Source organism: Meles meles, chromosome 7 (genome assembly GCF_922984935.1).
Source record: "Meles meles chromosome 7, mMelMel3.1 paternal haplotype, whole genome shotgun sequence".
In the NCBI taxonomy this organism is placed as follows: domain Eukaryota; kingdom Metazoa; phylum Chordata; class Mammalia; order Carnivora; family Mustelidae; genus Meles; species Meles meles.
In genome coordinates this window covers 110,396,200-110,417,257 of record NC_060072.1, presented here as the reverse complement: position 1 = coordinate 110,417,257, position 21,058 = coordinate 110,396,200, and the positions used below count along the sequence as shown (strand labels likewise).

Genomic DNA, 21,058 nt, shown 5'->3' with positions numbered 1-21,058 from the left:
ACTATGTTAGTGCTTTAAGAAGCACTGTTCTTTTTTTTTTTTTTAAGATTTTATTTATTTATTTATTTTGAAGATTTTATTTATTTATTTGACAGAGAGAGAGATCACAAGTAGGCAGAAAGAGGGGGGAAGCAGGCTCCCTGCTGAGCAGAGAGCCCGATGCGGGACTCGATCCCAGGACCCTGGGATCATGACCTGAGCCAAAGGCAGAGGCTTTAACCCACTGAGCCACCCAGGCGCCCCTTATTTATTTATTTAACAGAGAGAGAGAGAGAGAGAGAGAGAACACATGAGCGAGACTGCACAAGCAGGGGGACCGGCAGAGGGAGGGAGAAGGAGGCTCCCTGCTGAGCTGAGAGCCCTGAGGTGACTCAATCCCAGGGCCCTAGGAGAGGGATGGATCATGACCTGAGCTGAAAGCAAATGCTTAACGGACTGAGTACTCAGGCGTCCCAAGAAGCACTGTTCTATAAAATTTGGAAGTGAGTGTCTTTAGAATTAACTAGGCATGCATTCTGCTTCCAGTGGGCTTTCAATTACATTTTTATTACATGGCTATTAATATCCTTTAGCTATTAGGAATCCAACTTTATTCTGTCCTTTACATTTTTCCCTCTTTCAAGAAGAGGGAATTCAAAATTTCTATGGCAACGTGCTAAATTTGAGAGGTAGGCCTTACCTTTACTCATCAAATAAGCAAAGCAGATAATTAATTAGGCTATTAAATATGTCTACTATGAGGCAATATCCATATCGTTGGTAAGTAAGTAGAGCTCGAAGACTCTAATCTGTATTTCTTGATCTGTGTTGACTTTAATATTATACCAAGGAAGTGTCTGTATTTTACATAATTTTCCTTCACACATTATGAGTAAACAAAGACTGTTTAACAAATCACCAGGATTTAGCTGGAAAATAGCACATACCTTCAAAATTCTGGAGAATTTTAGTAAATTTACAACATGAGTGCAATTAAGTCTCTCAGTTGGTATGATCGTAGCCTAGTTAGGGATATCATCAACCCCTCTGTGAAGAGCAACTAAAGAAGCTCAGAGCTAATGTTTTAAAACTGTTCTATTTATTTTTTCTGTGTTTATTTAGTTTTCTTTCCTTCACTTTCCATGTCTGCTCTTTATTGCTATTCTCATCAATTTTTATCCTTTTTTTCTTAAGATTTTATTTACTTGAGAGAGAGAGAGAGCACACTCGCAAGCATGAATGGGGGGAAAAGGGACAATGGGAGAGAGAGAAGCAGACTCCCCACTGAGTAGGGACCCAACTTGGAGCTCAATTCCAGGATCTCAGGATCATGACCTGAGCTGAAATCAAGAGTTGGACGCTCAACTGACTGAGCCACCAGACGCCCCTATCTGTTTCTTTATCCTCAGTTTTATCTCCAGACTAGCCTTTCTTTATCGAACAACAACAACAACAAAAAATCACAGTATGAACAAAAGAGAATCACTGGATTTTTACAGGCAATAGTATGTAGAAAATGTAGCATGCAGAGCACCTAAACTAATTCATCTAATGGTTCTTTCACTTAAAAACTCAGTCTGTTGTGACCCACTGTTCCTTATAGACAACTGAAAATACTTGCTACTGACTTGTCAAGATTCCTTTATCCACGGGCACCTGGGTTGCTCAGTGAGTTAAGCATCTGCCTTCACCTCAGCTCGTGATCCCTGAGTCCTGGGATTGATCCCCCCCACCCCAGGTCTGGCTCCCTGCTCAGTGGGGAGTCTGCTTCTCTGCCTCCCTCTAACCCTCCCCATGGGTCTTGTGGTCTCTCTCTCTTTCTCGCAAATGAATAAATAAAAAAATCTTAAAAAAAATCCTTTATCAAAGTATCCTTAGCTCAGATTTTCCTTCAGTGGCCATAATTATTAGTGGTCATCACTTTTATGAAATAAAGTATAGCATATTAACAGACTATCTTCTATCTTTAACCCTCTCTTTTTTTCTTTTTCCTCAAATATTTATTTATTTTAGAGAGAGAGAGAGAGACAATGAGCACAGTAGGGGGAGGGACAGAGGGAGAAAGTGAATCTCAAGCAGATTCTGTGCTGAGCATGGAGCCCAACTTGGGGCTCCATCTCAAGACCCTGAGATCATGACCTGAGCAGAAACCAAGAGTTGGACCTTAACCAACTAAGCCACCCAGGCACCCCAACCCTCTCCTTTCTAATCAGCCCTTTCTGATACTTGAGTTGTCACACTGAGGGAAGAATAAAGGGGTACTTCTTGCAAACGCTAACTCCTATATCTGTTGAAGAACTGCCCATTGCTAAGAATCTTGCATCTGAACACTGAACTTCCCAAGGGGCTCTAATTGCACCAACCTAAGTAGCAGCTGAATTTTTTTTTTTTTTTTTTTTTTGAAGATTTGTTTATTTGACACAGAGAGAATGAGCTAAGTAGGGGGAGCAGTAGGCAGAGGGAAAGGGAGAAGCAGGCTCCGCCCTAAGCAGGGAACCTGATGTGGGGCTCGATTCCAGGACCCCGGGACCATGACCCGAGCCAAAGGCAAACGCCTAACAACTAAGCCACCCAGGCGCCCCTAGCAGCCGAATTTTAACAAGGTCTTGTTAAAGTTCAAGTGAGGGGCTTACCTGTTCCTGGGTCATCTTCTGCAGCTCATTCTCCCAAGCTGCCTGGTCATCGTCCAAATTATAGGAAGCTGGTGGAGTGAGTCCACGAAGGATCAGGGGGTCTCGGTCATGGCAGAGGGCTGTCAGGTGTCCAATATACAACTTTAATTTGCTTCTATTTTGGTCAAGTTCTAAGAGGGGCTGGATGATCTGAAGCGAAAAGAATTGAGAAAAGTCAAGGTCATTCTGAAACAAGAAGTTCAAATATCTTCATGCCTCCCAAGTCAAAGAAAGCTGACCAAAGACTAAAGCTCCTCTAAGCACCATTGAAATCTTCAGGATTATAAAAGATACAGTTCTACACACTTGCCCATTTACACTGTCACACCCAACCGTTTCTGGAGACAGGTAGGGAATGTCGGCTTAGTCTATCAACAGAAACTGAGAGTTCCGTATTTAGGCAGGGGATTAAACACAGGACTAACTTGTTTTTACAAAGATGACATTCCTGATACAGAAAGACTCCAGTTACCTCACGATTTCTCTTCCCATTTATTTATGAGTGGTTACAAAAAACTGCTAGTGAAATCTGCTCACTAAGAGCCGGGACAACATATACTTCATGTGTTCCTTCTCCTCCCGGAATGGAAGAAAAATTCTGTCTCTGGAGAAGGCGCATGTTTTTCTTGGCCATGAGATGTGATGAGTGAACTCATTACTAAATCTGCCTCAACCTGGCTTAAGCTCCCCTCATTCATTTCACAAGCTATCCGATATTCCTTCTAAACAGTGATTGATAAATCCTTATATAACACCAAACACCTGACTCACAGCCAAGGACTCTGAAATTCTCTCAGTTGTAAGACTGGTTTGATGTTTTTCTTGAAAAACAGTCCTGTGTTACTTTTTTTTTTTTTTTTTTTTGTATTTCCTTCACCCTGAATGATTAACTATCTCTTTGCTCCCTTTGGAAACACATTAAATGATAGATGGCTTCTGCCCAGAATTTCATCTGACGGCCCTCATGACAACACTCTGATCAGGTACTTGGTAGCTGGTCAAAGGCTGGTGTGCTTGGGAAGAGCTGGGCCGGATCTCACATCTCAGAATGCTAAAGTGTTAGAGCAGCACCTGCTTGACACACAGCAGCTGTGAGAGCTGTAAAGCCCCACCAAAATGCTGGCAATTCTCAAAATGTTCCCAGGGCTTACAATGCACCTGTTGCATGTCACTAGGCTGGCATTTTCCATGCACAGGACACCTCTGACCCACCTAATGAATAAGGAGCTCAGTAATCTTCATTTACAGAAAGAAGGACTGGCATTACTCTCAAAAGTGACACTGATTTCTCCCTGGCCTCCTCAGAGGCTGGCTCCGGCTGCTTTCCTTTGTTTCTCTTTCAGAGTATTTAAATGAACAAAGTTTTAAATTTTTTATTATGAAATCAATTACTCTGAAAAATACGGGGGAAAAAGTGTAAAAGAAATAATAAAATAGGCTATAAGTGTTCCAACAAGACTACTATTTACAACATTGATTTCCTCCAAGTCTTTTTATAAACTTTTATAATTCAGCTTTTAATAGTATCACACTTTATATTTGCTTGATACACTGTTTATCTATTTAATATTATGAGTACTACTCAAATATCACATGTTCCTGGAAAACGTGGTTTTCAATGATTGCTTTATAAATAAATCACATTTCCTGTTTTTTATGTTATTTCCATGAAGTAATTAAGAGAGCTGAATGGCTAAAATAATCTTTAGCTTACGAAAAGATGAGAGTTCAGAGTTTAGGCCTATCTAGTATTACACATTATAGAAATTGAGGCCTGGCTATACAAACGAGAGAAAGTAGATCAACTCAGCATTATTTTATTTTTAAAACTCACATACACAATTCTTTAAGGATAAGGTTTAACACTTAGGGACTGATGTGGAAGGTTCTTGGGCTCTGTACGAGACCCCTAGCAGCAGGCTCATGGTACCAGTTCTTTGTTAGCATTTCCTACCTATGACAGACATATTAACACTGCCAGTCACAGAAGGGATTGTTTCTTTCTTTTTCTTTTTTAAGATTTTATTTACTCATGAGAAGGAGAAAAAGAGAGAGGGAGAGGGAGAGAGGCAGAGTGAGAAGCACACACGGAGCCTGATGCAGGGCTCCATCCCAGGACCCTGGGATCATGACCCGAGCCAAGGGCAGATGCTTGACCAACTGAACCACCCAGAAGCTCAAGAAGAACTGTTTCAAGAAAGCAAAGGATTTGGAGAGTGGTGAAGTTGGGTAATTTTCCACAAACATCACCTATCTCTCAAAAAGAATTGTATTTTATTTATGATCATAAATGCATACCCACTGCAGAAAATTTTATAAAGAATTCCAAAGCATAATCTTTAAAAGCAATTTAAAAGCAGTATTCCTTTAAATGAACGCACGCTTTGCACCTTAGTAACTAAACTGCCTAGTCATGGTTCTATTACCACATACCACATCCCTGAGGCCTCCAAGCAATGCAGCCCCTATTTCTTTTTTCTTTTTTTTTAGATTGGCCTTGTCTTCTTTCACTGACACACTGAAAACAAATTGGGGAGAGGGTTCACTTTTGGGATTTCCACTTATTCCCATTCTGTGTGTGTGTGTGTGTGTGTGTGTGTGTGTGTGTGTGTGTGTGTGTATCTATAGTTGTTATCACATCTGGACTGCAAGGCTGAAAAAATTGGTATCTTAGGTAATTAATGTTTGTTTGAATGGGCAAACTGGCATTAAAAAGTATGACTACAGAGGAAGGGGACAATGTGATAAATGGTAGTAATGGAGAAGTCAAATTTCTTATAAGTAAATGGAATCTAGAAAGATACTACCTTACCACTATATGACTTCAGATGAAAAAATTTGTTTTAGGTCTTTGTTCTTAATCAAAGACAAATATCAAGTGAATTTAAATGCATTTCATGCTGAAGTGCTAACTGGTTTTAAAAATGTAAGAGTCTTTTGCACTCCAGAATTTTTCAAAGTCCAAATTGAAAAGTTAAAAAAAGGATGGAATTCGACATTTTTCCAGGACAAAGATTCATTTCGTGTAATAGCCCAGATGTCTGTCCTTTCTTTCCATGTCAAAGGGAATTGCTTTAAAAAAACAAAACAAAACCCATAGAGTTTGCTATGTGAAATAATAGGAAACAGCCCAAATAGCACAGTTCCCAAATCTACCCACTAAAAAAAAAGATCACTTCGGCCTCTTTGGGACATATTTAACCACGTCAATCATGTGGGAAATGCCCTTATCTCTTTCTTCTCCTCTCTATCTGACTTGGGCAGGCCACTTAGAAAAGAAATTGCATTTCCCACAAGGTAGAACTGCCACTGTGTAATCTCAAGAGGGAACGGGGACACTTGCCAAGTAGAACGAGGATGCCTTATAGGATCCCTAAGTTATGTCTTCTGTCCACATACAACGTCAACCCATTGGCAGAAGTCCTACCAAAAAATATGAGAAATGTGGTCTGGCTACATGAGTCCTATAGCTATGCAGAACAATTGTTATATACCTTTTCTGGCAAAAAGAAGTTAAAAAATGAACTTGTGTGACAACTTCTGTTTGTATCAAATATAATGACAAATGGCAATATTCCCCCAAACCTATATTTACCAAATTGTTAAGGAAAAGTACTTAAATTGTAAAAAAGGATGAGAGATTTTTGGTTGAAGTACTGATAGCTTTGTTGTGTCGTGCAAGGATTTATTTGCTTATGTACTAGGTTCTCAAACTGACTTCACAGGCCAGTGTTTGATGACATATGGTGACAGAGGACAGTGATCTTCTGAGGTGTTTATTTTAACCTCCTTTCCACTTAAGTGAGATTAGATGGGTATAGGTCTTTGGAAGACAGATGAGTTGCTCCTATATTGTTCAATGTAGATTTTAACTGAAAATTCCACAGTATTCCATTTCTGCAACCCATTTATCTATGGTATCTGAACACACTTCCTCAGACCATTTGACTCTTCAATATGAGGATGGATTGTGCAGAGTGAAAGACTCCTAACCAGTCCATTCCATAGCCTGCTTTTCTCTTCCTGTTCTATTGTTTCTGTGTCAGACATTTACTCTAAATATAGGTTAGTTGGTTGTAACACATTCTAGGAACTCATTTTGAAAGGAATGCTGTATCTTCATAAAGACTGAATGGGTAGGTACTGAATATTATTTGGGACCTAAGGTATTTGTTCTTGGGGTAATCAATATTTTGTTGTTTGAAAGATACCATTTTTTAAAAAGCTAAGGTTTATTGATCATTTACTGTGTTCCTTATAAATAATTTTAAATTTACTATGATTTTTCTGTGGTTAGTCTTTAATTGGCTACAAAACCTTTTTGTTCTATTTGCTGCTGAGGCCTTCAGAGGCAGGTTCAACTGTCCATGTATTAACAGCATAAATGCTGGTGGTAGTTCTGATTGTTCACTGGGTTACCATTATGCTTCTATCCCCCAATGTAGGTACATCAAGAAAGTCCCAGAACAACTAACATATTATCTTCCTAGAGACATTACTCTCTCAATTGCATTCTTGTCCAGAGGTCCCAGCAGAGAGCTAACTCTGAAAAGTAAAAAAGGAAACAAGAAAATGAAACACATCAGTCTAACCTCAAAGTCTTTTCCCCCCCTCAATAACAGTTTATCTTCTTGACCATAACATATCTCAGGATCAGAAAGATGAAGGATAGCGTTAAGTCTCTTTACAAAGGTTTAGAGCTCTGTGTTATGTTCTCACTTATATGCAGCTATTTGGTGAAAGAATAGAGTTGTCTGAAAAATATAGTAATCCTCGTAATACTTTTGCTTCATTGATTAGATATGTTGCATATAAATGACATATATTGAAACTAAAAAGTTATCACTTAACAAACATTTAGTGAATGTCTTTGTGCCATTTGGTTTTAGCTGATGAGAATATTAAGAATAAGGTGTGGTTCTGGTCTACATTTAAAAAAAATCATGAAATAGTGGGACTAATGTGTTCCATTATGTTGAATGTACATAAGAATAAAAATGCATAAATCCAGGATTTATCTTTAAGTTTACTTTTGAAGTTTACTTCAGGTAAACACTTAGATTGCTAAATAAACCTCTTTGCCTTGATTTGAAACTTAGCTTAACTTAGTTTTCATACATAAGGTCATAAAATTCAAGTTTTTAATTCTCAATGGTCTTTGAGTTCCAACCTCTTTCTTTCTTTCTTTTTTTTTTTTTTTTGAGAGGCAGGAAGGGGCAGAAGGAGAGGGACAGAGGAGCCTGACACAGGGCTTAATCTTATGATCTGAGCCAAAATCAAGAGCAGATGCTTAACCAACTGAGCCACCCAGCCACCCCTGAGACCCAACTTCTTAATCAGCCTTCTCATTTGAAGCCCAAACAGACAATTAGTGGACTCCCTAAATATTTCTGGTGTTATAGTCCTTACCAATTTTTAACCCTATGAAATAGAATAAAATACATACATTTGAGAATGGCCCTCATTTGATACTTCTCCTGCAAGAGACACACTGGACAAAAATATGCTTAGCATGTCTGTACCCTCATAATGGCTTATAAGAAAGTCAAAAATTCAGAACAGTTTATAAGATATATCTATATAACCTCCATCAAAAACCAAACCTTATTGTTAAAATTGAGAATCTGGAAAATTTTAATAGCTTTAGACTGAGTTTGTGCTTAGAGGACTAGTCACTCATTGAAAAACAATTCTGTAACAGCATAGCAGCCTTTCTTTTGGGGTAAGTCAATAAACTTCCAAAATTTCAGGGGAAATTAACAGATAACCTAAAGACAAGAAACTTAAGGGCTCCAAATCCTGACCCTCACTTCATAAGTGCTCTTCATGTAGATCTATTTGACTCCCCATATTTCATAGAATGTGGCTGTCTTACATTTATCTTCCAACCAAAAATAAAAATCATGACAAAAGCAAAATAATTCAGACTATTACTATATTATTTAGTATATTATTATACTATACTATTACTGTAACTCGTGTTATATATATTTACTAAGTATCTCAAATATGAATTCATCTCTACATTGTCCAGCTCTAGCAAGAATACTGCTAAATTGGTTTATCAGGAATCTCCCATCCTTGATATTTGATTACCCTCAATGTCTGATCAGGATCCTCACCCTCCACCATTCTCCAGGTGATGTCTGATCACTCTGGCCTGCCTTCAGCAAGGATCCTATTAGGTAGGTTGAGCCAGAATGTGCCCTTCTCCCTGAAGTCTCCTCTTAGTAAGCCTCCACCCACTGACCCCTACCCTGCTCCTTGGCTATAATTTCCACTTTTCCTTGTTGTATTCAATTCAAAGATTGTTAAGCACAATGTTTCTCCCCACTGAAAAACTCCACTGCAGTGATCCCTATACCTATCACAATGGTCCTGAATGAAGTCTGTCTTACTGTTTTAAAAAGTGAATGGGTAATTTTTTTTCTTTAACACTGGGTAAAGGAGAGGAATAGTAAATACTTGGTTATCATTAGCAGTTCAGGTCCAGGGACTACTGGATAACTGAGATGAATAAATGTTAATCAGAAATCTTCCCACAAATAGAAATATCTGGTTCTTAAAGTAAAAACTCTCTTCAAAGGTTTCAGATTTAAAGGGCTTTATGGTTTGTTAAAGTTTAAATGTGTCTATGAAAGCCAAAAAAGACTACGGGTTTTGAAGTACAAACAAAAGTGGGAATAATTTTTTAAAACAACATGTGATCATTTCCTCTTAGTCTTACAGCTCAGAAGTCTGTTGTCAATTTTTCTTTAAGCATATATTACCACTTCGGCAAGACAAAACAAAACATCCCTTACTTGTTGACCCAGACGGAGAGAAAAAATTCTGTACTCAAAGTCGTAAGGAGATAGGAAATGGTACAGAATAAAATGTATCCTGGAATCTGAACTATAGAGCTGCTAACTACATTTTGCCTATTTTTTCTCCATTTTGTTAAAACCTATCTTATTTTATGCAGTACAATAAATGTTACTCAAATATAGTAGAGTGTTGGGGGCCTGCCCACTAGTGAGGGAAGAAAATCTGCTGAGCCCCTTTATTTATATGCTTACAGAGGATGTTAAGGCTGTAGGTATTTCAAGTACCTACTTCAATATTTGGAAACTTGTAAGATACATGAAAATATGGTCATTTACTATTAAGGGGGCAGACAAGTATGTACAGATGAAGAAGTACAGATAAATGGACATTAAGTGGAGAGAATACTATTATGAGGCACAGAAGCTACTATAAGCTAACCTATCAAGACGACACATATTTTAGGCTCCCAGAAAATGTAGTCAGATGAGAGAGTTCAATAACTAGAATAATTAAGAAAGCAATCCAGTCAGGGAGCCTGGATAGGTTTAGTCGGATAAGCGTCTGCTTTTGGTTCAGGTCATGATCCCAAAGTCCTAGAATGGATGCGCACATCAGGCTCCCTGCTCAGTGGGGAGCCTGCTTTTCCCTCCCCCACAGCTCCTGTCAAATAAATAAATAAGATCTTAAGAAAAAAAGGCTATTCACTCTGCTAGATTAAGAAATGCTAAGAGCAGGTGTGTGTTCCAAAATTCTTCCTTGCTCTTAAGAGCTAGTAAGGATGGGAAAGCATCAGTTCAGTTCAGTTCAGTTCTTGGCCACAAGAAATCATTTACTGTATTTTAGTGAACAATGCAGGGCTTAAATATTTGTGTGTGTGCACCTAAAAGTGCACAAACAGATGAATGACTTCCCCATTCTACAGGAAAGTTCCATAGCTACACACTTATGAATGAGAAATTATGTGGAAAAAATCCTAGGTATGGGGGAGAATAATGAGGCAGAAGAAGAGGCTCACATTCTTTGAGCAGGTGAGCCAAATGAATGCTGATGCTGCAAACTAGTTAGACAGTTGGCCACAGGCAAAAATGGCGGCTTCAACTCCTCGCATGCCTGTGCACATATCTGAGTGCTGAAATTGTAACTCACGTTCCATTCTGATCCTTTGAGGTCTGGTGCCTAAAGTACCCCTGCTATAATTGTTTGTTGCAGTCAAGCACAACAACACTTCTTGGCATTATTACATGTCTGCTAGACAGATGGATCTGGAAAACAGCAACATGCTTGTTGCTTGCCGGGCAAATCACAGTAACAATCTGTCACAACATCTCATTTTCTTCTCTTTCTAATGCAATGTACCAATTGCACTGGAAGTGGAAGGGAAGGCCAAGTGGAGGTGTCCAGGTCAAACAAAAGGAACCTTCCGACCTTGACATATGTCAATAAATAACGAACGACATAACAAACGATATGAATCTACATTACAGCGAACACATCCACTGGCTCCTTCTCACAGTCTACAGGAACACAGAGAAGAGCCAAGTACGATTATCTAGCAATTATGAGATTGGATAGCTTACCTCTATAAGGGCTCCCAAACAGAGGCCAGTCTTTGGAGAAGACTGTTCTGTCATTAGCTTATTTTAAGGTCGGTTAAAGGTGCATATGCATGGTATGTCTGTGTAAATCTAAAAGAGTTGGGAGGAGTAGAATGGGATAGTTTGTCACTAGCCACATTATTATTTCAACTCTAGTGTCAAAGCAAACACAAGGGGACCATGTAGGTATTTAGAAATTCTCTGCAGAATGCTCGCTGATAGACTGCGACCACTGAGGGGCTCATTCTGTGTCTGAAGCCTTTGGAAGACGTGGCTCTTCATTAAACAGTGCTTAACAAGAACATGGCCTAGGAGGGGGCAGGTGGGAGAGAAGGAGAGTCTACTTCTCACTTGAAATGCAGGAAAATATAAATGTATCTGCAGCTGTGTATAAATACTAGAAGTGAAGTATCTGCACTATTTAGAGAAAGACTAATTACGTACAGGAATTTGATCTCCTAATGTTAAAGTCAGAAATAACCAGGAAACAAACTGACAGGGTGGAGACATGTGATCTGGTGTGCATGAGAGGGCACATGTATGTGCCTGCAGTGGTAGGGGGGTGACAAGGGCATAATGGAAGAAAAGACCTATGTAAAATGGCCCTTACCCATTATTTTCAGCTTGAGCACAGCTTCGAACTCGGCCAACTGGGAGGATGGGTGTGCTTCAGAATCAGTACCACGACAGGCACAAAAGGTGATCCCTTAACTTCTTTCTCTCATTATTATCAATTGGAATAAAGCTAGGATCCTAGTGAGCTTGCAGAGAATTCCAAGAGATCAGGATGTGCGGCCCCTCCTTCCACCCCAGCAGCATCCCTGTTCTCTCCTTTCCCCTTTACTTCTCTCTCCTCCTGACCTACCCGCATGGAGAATCTTTATTTCCACTCTACACACACACACCAAAAAATGTGGGAGGGCTCTTTACTGTTCCGACAGAGCTGTCCTTCCTGGATTTATGTCTGCCATAGTCAATCAGGAAATCATATTTAAGAAGCAAATTCTTTCTGAAAATTTTATACACCATGAACAAATCCCACGGATTAACGATTTCCAGACATTACGGCTTTTACCTTGGGAGCAATCCAGGCTTTGGGTGGAAAAAAAAAGCTGGGGAAAAACAAAAATTAGCAAGATGGTTTTCTCTACTCATTTTCTTTATTTGAGAATAAAACCTCCCATACAGTCACTGAATTAATCCCCACCCCCACTCTCTAAAAGTTAAAATTTCTTAGCAAAACACAAACTTTGACAGATATCACCATTTCATTATGACTAGTAGCTGATGCTTTAGCAAAGCTTTTATTATTATTTGAGAATAAAAACATTACTATGACAAAATAGGCTCAGCATAGAAGTACCAGAAATCCTACAAGATGTGACTGATGTTATGTGTTGTAAGTTAACAGCCAGGAGATTTCAGGATTACTTACTTAATGTGGGGCAAGCCAAGTTTTCTGTATGTATGTATGTATGTATGTGTGTGTGTGTGAACACACACACACACACACACACACACACACACACACACACATATCCATCCCCCAAATTTTGGAAGAAGGATCCACGTGCCCTGATTCCCTCTGATCCAACACAGGGCTCATTAAGTGCTGACTGAAGAACTGTGAAGTCCAATGGCAGAGTGCGGCAGTCCCACCGGAATGTGAGGAACAGAGTGGTCAGAAAGAGCAACACAAGCGTTCTGATAGAGCTGACAGATCTGGGGAGAAAAATGTTAGAGTGCTAGCAAGTGAAAAAATGGAGTGCCAGCAGACCAAGGGAGAAAGCTCCGAGTACCCGGAAATGGGAGTCCATCTAGACTGAAGCAGGAAAAGCTATTTAATAAACCATCCACACATCATTTCCCACATATTCCATTTCAAAGAATACTGCAAAGCTGGGGCACCTGGGTGACTCAATTGGTTAAGCGGCTGCCTTTGGCTCAGATCATGACCCCAAGGTCCTGGGATCGAGTCCCACATCAGGCTCCCTGTTCAGCGGAGAGCCTGCTTCTTCCTTTCCCTCTGCCTGTCACTCTGCCTCCTTGTGGAATCTCTCATCAAATAAATAAATAAAATCTTAAAAAACAAAAACAAAGAATACTGCAAAGCCACCCTAAGGCTGACATTTGTGTCTCAGACTATCTTGTGAATTCAGTACCATATATTCTTTTTTTTAAATTTTATTATTATTTTTTTATTTGTTTATTTACAGCATAACAGTGTTCATTGTTTTGGCATCACACCCAGTGCTGCATGCAGTACGTGCCCTCCCTATTACCCACCACCTGGTTCAGTACCATACATTCTATGGTACCCGGAGGTTTTCAGCATTCCCTGATTTCATTAACATGCTCATCTAAACAATCATATTTTTCTGTGCATGAGAATAAAGCATCAGGTTCACGTGTTACTTAACACCCCCCACCCCCAACACACTATATGGTTTGATCAGCAGGGGCTGGGCTCCTCTGAGCTGGAACTCCTGCATCCCTGTGTCTCTTGGAGCAATTACAACTTGTACCTTCTAGAAAAGCACAGTTGTTTGCCTGCTGCCTGCTTTACCTGCTTTGCCTCGTTTATTTACACATATTAGTTACTTCACTCATGTAAGTTTTTGCTAGTTAATTGCAGAATTAAAGTACTATTGGTGGTCCTCTGTATCTTATGATCTTAGTTAAGAATCTTATCGACTTGAGTATTTCTCTGGCAAAAGCTGCTGTGGCATCTCGTAGCCATAAGCATGTAGGCCCGTGGCTGGTAATCATGTTCAACTACTGGGCATCCAGTTTCAAAGACTGGTGAAGAAAGGCTTTTTTACCCAGATCCTGCCCTCACCGGAGACAGATTTGTATCAATTACATTACCTGCTCCAAAATGTCTGCTCTGTATTGATGACTCTTGTGAGGAAGTGAAGAACTAGAGAGCAATACTGTGCTGTGGTTAAGAGCATGGGCTCTGGAGACTGGTTTAATTCCAGGCTCTGCAACATTCTCGCTATGAGACCTAGGACAAGTTACTTTGGGGATAGTACATTTTATGGAGTTTTAATAATCTATGTGTCTGCCACATAGTAAGCTCCTTCAGTAAGTATTAACAATTTTTAAGACTCTTTCATCATCTATAAAATGCATCTGAATCCATGTAAAATACAAGTTATTCTTGATAACTTTAGCTGACATTCTGACCCTGAGGACATTTTAACCCTACCATTTGCCCTTAGCTCCACCAACAACTGTGGATGGTGAGATAACAACATGGGAAGTGATGAGAACAACGAAGAACTGGATAAGCAATAGACCCGAGGTTGGTAAATTACATTCGGTGTACCAAATTTAATACCACTGCCTGTTTTCTATAATCTAACATCTAAGAATGGTTTTTACATTTTCAAATGGTTGAAAAAAGGAGAAAAGAAGAACCTTTGGTGACATGTAGAAATTATATAAAAATCAAATTTCAGGACCCATAAACAAAGTTACATTAGATCACAGTTATGCTCGTTTATTTACACTGTCTATGGTTGTTTTCACACTGCAGCAGCAGAGCTGAATAGTGGTGACATAGCACAGAGTTCATAAAGTACAAAATATTTACCATATGAACCTTCACAAAAAAAATTGCCAATCCCTACAATAGATCAATTCCAGACAATGGGGTAACTGTAATATTAGTTAATTCTTATAATCTTCTCACAGACTAGTTAAAACATAAATAATCATTATCATTAAAAAATTCAGTTAATAACTATATAGGCACTCCTATGTTTCTTGCAGTGTTACTTATAATGGCCAAACTGTGGAAGTAGCCCAAGTGTCCATTGATAGATGAATGGATAAATGGATAAATAGATGGATAAATGGATAAAGAAGATGTGGTATGGATGTGTGTGTGTATATATACATATACACACAATGGAATATTATTCAGCCTAAAAAAGAATGAATTCTTGCCATTTGGAATGACATGACAGTTTTATGCTAAGCAAAATAAATCAGTCAGAGAAAGGTAAACACTGTATGATTTCATTCATATATGGAATTTAAGAAACAAAACAAGCAAGTAAAGGAAAAAAAAAAGAAAAAAGAAAAAGAAACTAGACTTTTAACTATAAAGAACATGCTGATGGTTACCAGAACGGAGGTGGGTAGGGGGAGGGGGGAAACAGAGGATGAGGATTTTTTTTTTTTTTAAAGATTTTATTTATTTATTTGACAGAGAGAGAGAGAGATCACAAGTAGACAGGGAGGCAGGCAGAGAGAGAGGGGGAAGCAGGCTCTCTGCTGAGCAGAGACCCCAATGTGGGGCTCGATCCCAGGACCCTGAGACCATGACCTGAGCTGAAGGGAGGCTTAATCCACTGAGCCACCCAGGCGCCCCAAGGATGAGGATTAAAGAGAATATACACCTACCATGACAAAAAATAAAATGATAGAAAAAAATCATTTCATGGGGTGTTTGGGTGGCTCAGTGGGTTAAAGCCTCTGCCTTCAGCTCAGGTCATGATCCCAGGGTCCTGGGATCGAGCCCCACATCAGGCTCTCTGCTCAGCAGGGAGCCTGCTTCCTCCTCTCTCTCTGTCTGCCTCTCTGCCTACTTGTGATCTCTGTCTGTCAAATAAATAAATAAAATCTTTAAAAAAAAAAAGAAAAAATCAATTCATAATGAATATTATTTGCATCGACATCAATATCAAAACAAAATACTGGCAAAATAGATTAACTGAATTTGGCAATAAACACAGAAAGAAAATTCAGTTGCAGAAAACTATAATTAGTAAAATCTGATATGGGCAAAACTCTGAATGATAAATAAAATCATTATACAATTTATTTATTATTTTTATTTATTTCTAAAGATTTTATTTATTCATTTGAAAGAGAGAGAGAGCGAGCACAAGCGGGGGAGAGGGAGAAGCAGACTCCCTGCTAAGGTGGGAGCCTGACATGAGGCTTGATTCCAGGACCTGGATCATGACCCAGACACTTACCTATCTGAGTCACCCAGGGGCTCCAATCATTATACAATTTAAATATGGAAAAGAACTGATACTAAAATGATTCACTAAAATAAGAATATTGAAGAAGTTTAGGTATTTTCAATTATGTGTGGAAAAATGGAAAATTGATAAAGAAATTAAACCAGGGGCCCCTGGTTGGCTCAGTCGGTTAAGAGGCCAGCTCTTGATTTTGGCTCAGGTCATGATCTCGGAGCCCTGGGATCGAGCCCTGCTTTGGGCTCCATACTTAGTGGGGAGAGTCTGCTTGAGATTCTCTCTTTCCCTCTCCCTCTACCCCTTCCTTGGTCACACACATGCACGCTCTCTCTCTCTCATTCTCTCAAATAAATAATTTTAAAAAACATAGAAAAAAAATTAAATGGAATTAACTTAGTTTCAGCTCCAGCAAATATTCAGTGAAAATTCCCTGACACTGGTCTATTCTGATTTAAATATGGGGGAATAGGTCAAATATTTTTATTGAGTCAAACATTCTCAAGGTCAACAAAAATTAAACACTAACTGGATCAAAACAGCACCCGGTACTCATTTTCAGTACAGAACACAAGAGATGGGAGGAGTTTTTGAGATCATGTAGGTCATCTACTCCGCTTCTCCTTGCCCTACTTTCTAAATGAAAAGTTCAAGGCCTAGAGAGGTAACCTGACCTGTAAATATGGTTAGGAGCTATGTAGCTCAGCTTAATGGCCCTATGTGTCACAGCTTGATGCTTCTCATCTTGAACAATTACAGAACATGCAGGCTTTATTCACTGCTTTTTATCCGAATAGTTTCTGTGGACTCATGTAACTTTCTGGACTGTAACTGGGCTTTCAGACTGTATTCTCTATTTTCTAAACCAAAGAAGACTGGAAACAATTTGGGACATTTCTTAGAAGAACCAATGTTTCTTGATAATGAATATATTCCCAGTTTACTAACTCTTCCTCCATTGTATCCATTCAGGCCTTTAGCATCACTTTCCAGGACAAAATAAGAACTTAATCTTAACTGCCCTTGTCTCCAGTATTCTCCCTATTTTGTCCATATGTCTTCATGATCTACCTGCTGACTGCATCACCCTCATGGCTTGTCATCCCCCTACCCTGACACTCCGTGATGTTTTAAAATAAGTCCATGAATTCTAAGACATGCCTCCCTTCAAAAAGTAGAGCCCAAGACACTCTGCTCCATTAAATGGGGGATGGTCTTGGTGACTTGCTAAGGAACAGAATATGGTAAGAGTGATGATATGTAACTTTTGATTCTAGGTCATAGAAGGCATTTGTGGCTTCATCCTTGTTCTCTTCTCCCGAATCATTTATTTTGGGTGAAGCTGGCCACCTTGGCCACCTTGTGGCAAGATCCATATGGTGAGGAAAGGAAGGTTCTTACCAATAACCAGATGGACAGTGGATGAGCCATCTTGAAACTGGATGCTCCGTTCTCAGTCAAGTTTTTGGATAACTGCAGTACCAACTGATACTGTGACTGTAACCCATAACAGACTCTAAGTAAGAACCACCCAGCTAAGTGGTTCCTGAATTCCTGATCCACAGAAACCATGGAAATGACAAAAGCTTATTGTTTTTTTATGCTGCCAAATTTGGGAGTAATAGGTTATATACAAATAATTAATATACATCCTAAGCACTATCCATCATGAACTATTAAGAGTATACCAAATTTGGGGGCACCTGGGTGGCTCAGTTGGTTGAGCCACTGCCTTTGGCTCAGGTCATGGTCCTGGAGTCCCGGGATCAAGTCCCGCATCGGGCTCCCTGATAAGCGGCGGGTCTGCTTCTCCCTCTGACCTTTTCCCGTCTCATGTTCTCTCTCACTGTCTCTCTCTCTCTCAAATGAATAAATGAAATCTTTAAAAAAAAATTTAAGAAAAGAGTATACCAAATTTGTTATGCTATTTATATGTCTATGTCCTTGTCTAAAATTACATCTGCTTGGCAAAAGCCAACTGCTCCTTTAAGAGGCAGTTCAAGTGTCACCTCCTCTGTGAAACCTTGAGCCTCTTTGTGGAGGCCTGGGTTTTCCCATTATACCTTGTATAATTTTTCTGTTGGAGAATATGTGGTTTACTATTTGTTTTATAGTGTTGAACCATGTACTTAAATCCATACATCTAATGCAGTATATGGATTGGGAGTAGATGCCCAATAAGTATTTTTGAGTAAACTCTCTCATTTCAGTCTGTTTTAACCAAATAATAAAAATCTCAAACCATACTTATGGAATTATTCTATATGAACTCAGGACCCATATGTCAATGATAAAGGTTGTAGAGAATGGGCGTTTTGGTTTGTTAAAACATGAAGTGAGGGTTAAACATCCTGGTTCAATTTCTAGAAGATACAACCATATGAATGCTAGATTTTAAATAGTGACCCATCAACAAAATGACTATGAAAATACAAACATTTAAGATGTTTTCATTTAATACCCAAAATGCCAAAAGCAAAATCTGAATAATTTATTTTATATTTATATGAAAAGGAAGCCACACAGTCCAAGTGCTTTCTAGGTCTGCCAAATACCTCCTCATGCAAAAAGTTTGTGTTTCTAGTCTTCAAAATGAGGAAGAAAAGAGTGGTATGTGTTCACTGTTGACTATTCTTTCAATGAAAAGAAACGAAGTCTTGCTAACAAGTGGTTTGCCTTAAAACCTGAATTTTCACCAAAAAGAACCAGCATCTGTTTCAAATATTTTAAGACTAAGCCCCATTTTGTGCTCTGCTTTGATCTCCCAGGATAATAGGAAGACAGTGATACAGTCCAGCTACACCTCAATCAAGTGTGCTCATTTAATTTATCCCAGAAATGCTGACTGCCAGATCCAGCTGGAAACTTTAGCCTCGTCATCCTCAGATCAGGAGGAAGGAGGAAGACACATCAACGGAGAATGACTCTTTTGTTTTGGTTGATGATGCATTTTTGTATCCAAGAAAATATTCCTTTAACCCAAAACAGATAGTAATCTTAAAGACAGAGAGAATGTACAGAAAATAACAAATTAGTGAGAGGCTGAGGACAAGTTAATGAAAGGAATACTGTAGAACAACAAGATTGTTGTTTGATAGTTCAGATAAAATGTGATTCAAATCATATCCTCTAAAACATAACCCCATAAAATAAAAATATGATCTAATAGGCAACTGCTAGGCCTGTCTTCCAAAACTATTAAAAGGGGATCCTATCATATGTTAACGGTAGATGTGGGTAAACTTAACGATATATTCTAGAAGGTACACCAAACATTGACTAGAGCTAAGATCAGTCTGGGAAACTGATACGCATGAATGCTGTCAGATTATAGGATAAATAACTTGTTAAGGTACATGAGGAAATTAAAAGATTAAAAATATCTACTACTAATGCATAAAACCTTAAATAAAATACATGCAACTCTCTGGGGCACTTGCCTGGCTCAGTCAGTAAAGCATGCAACTCTTGATCTTGGGGTTGTGAGATCAAGCCCCATACTGGGCGTGGAGCCTACTTAAAAAACAAAACATGTAACTTTCCTTTAGGGTAAAAACTCAACAGCTTTTTCATTCAAATAAATATATACTGAACTCTGCAGGGCCCCCACATTTTCAGATGGCTGTAAAAATCAAGTAAGATGTGAAGAATTCTATTTTGTACAAAGTACAAGGATATTTTAAAGATTTATTTATTTATTTGAGAGAGAGTACTAGTAGAGGTAAGGGCCGAAGGAAACCTCAAGCAGTTTCCCTTCTGTGTGGAGCCCCACATGAGACTAACCCCAGGGCCCTGAGGATCATAACCTGAGCTGAAATCAAGAGTTAGCCACTTAACTGAGCCACTCAGTGCCCCTAAAGTGTAAGATTATTTTTATTGTCCTGGAAGAATGTCTCAATCACAAATGACACCCCAAAGAGGAAAAAGATAGCTTTTCCTCATTAGTCAAATGCTCATAATCACTAAGGACCAATGGATCTGAGAGCATATATTCCAAGAGACATTTAAAACACTGTAATTTTGAGTCTGAGAGAGAAATCACGTGAGTCACAAGACAGTATCACCTTAAATTATTCAGCAGAAACTACAAATACATAGGAAATACCTGCAGAAAACTATAAATGATGTCTTTTTTTTTTTTTTAAGATTTTATTTGTTTGACAGACAGAGATCATAAGTAGGCAGAGAGATAGGCAGAGAAAGAGAGGAAGGGAAACAGGCTCCCTGCTGAGCAGAGAGCCTGATACAGGGCTTGATCCCAGGACTCTGGGATCATGACCTGAGCCGAAGGCAGAGGCTTTAACCCACTGAGCCACCCAGGCGCCCCTAAATGATTTCTTAAGGATACTTAAGAGAAAGGGCTCTCCAGCAAATTATTTACAATTTTCTCACATAGTCTAAGAGGTCTCTGAGGCAGAGCTCATGTAATTAGCAAGCCGGTCCAGAATTACTTTAGAACCACAGTAGTGGTGGTGGCTTCCGCTTCTTACTACTGCCTGAAAATCACCCTCAGGTCAGAAAACTCCAGAAGAAAAAGTCACCTGCCACCAGGGGTACTTATGAAAGGTAATTAGGTCTGACAACATGTGTGGCTACTTCCCATGCCCTGAGGCCTTGGAGAGGTACCTATATTGTTTCTCAGGCAGTACTGGTGAACTTGAACAATTCAATTAGAGATTTACGAAATAAAATAATTTCTTTTGCTGCAGGAAAAATTAATTGCCAGGATTGTGGGTTACTTGTGCAATTAAAGTAATGTTAGAAGAGAGGAGAAATCTATAAAATAAACAGCATCAGTGATCTCATAAATATTCTAGGGTTGTATCACAGCCACTATAAATGTCATTGCCACTATCATTTATTGAGTACCTCCTATGTGCCAGGCAAAGGGCTAAGTGCACTAAATACCTTATTATATTTAATCTGCACAATAGCCTTTGCTGCAGGTTTTATTATTGCCATTTAACAAACGAGGAACCTGACACTGAGAGAAGAGGTTAAGTGATTTGTG

General features: G+C 39.1%; 1 protein-coding gene across 11 annotated transcripts in view; it reads right to left on the bottom strand.

The window, feature by feature from the left end:
- ERC1 (ELKS/RAB6-interacting/CAST family member 1) overlaps positions 1 to 21,058 on the bottom strand; it is a 547,045-nt gene that overhangs the window by 38,904 nt on the left and 487,083 nt on the right. For 6 of the 11 annotated variants that reach the window (XM_046012301.1, XM_046012300.1, XM_046012305.1 and 3 more), the window contains one exon: positions 2,613 to 2,801. The exons of 1 other annotated variant lie outside the window; for it this stretch is intronic. In XM_046012301.1, coding sequence (XP_045868257.1) covers positions 2,613 to 2,801 — 189 coding nt within the window. Of the gene's footprint in view, positions 1 to 2,612; positions 2,802 to 21,058 lie in introns of those variants that run through there. 4 more of the 11 variants (XM_046012306.1, XM_046012310.1, XM_046012309.1 and 1 more) reach the window with 1 other exon arrangement.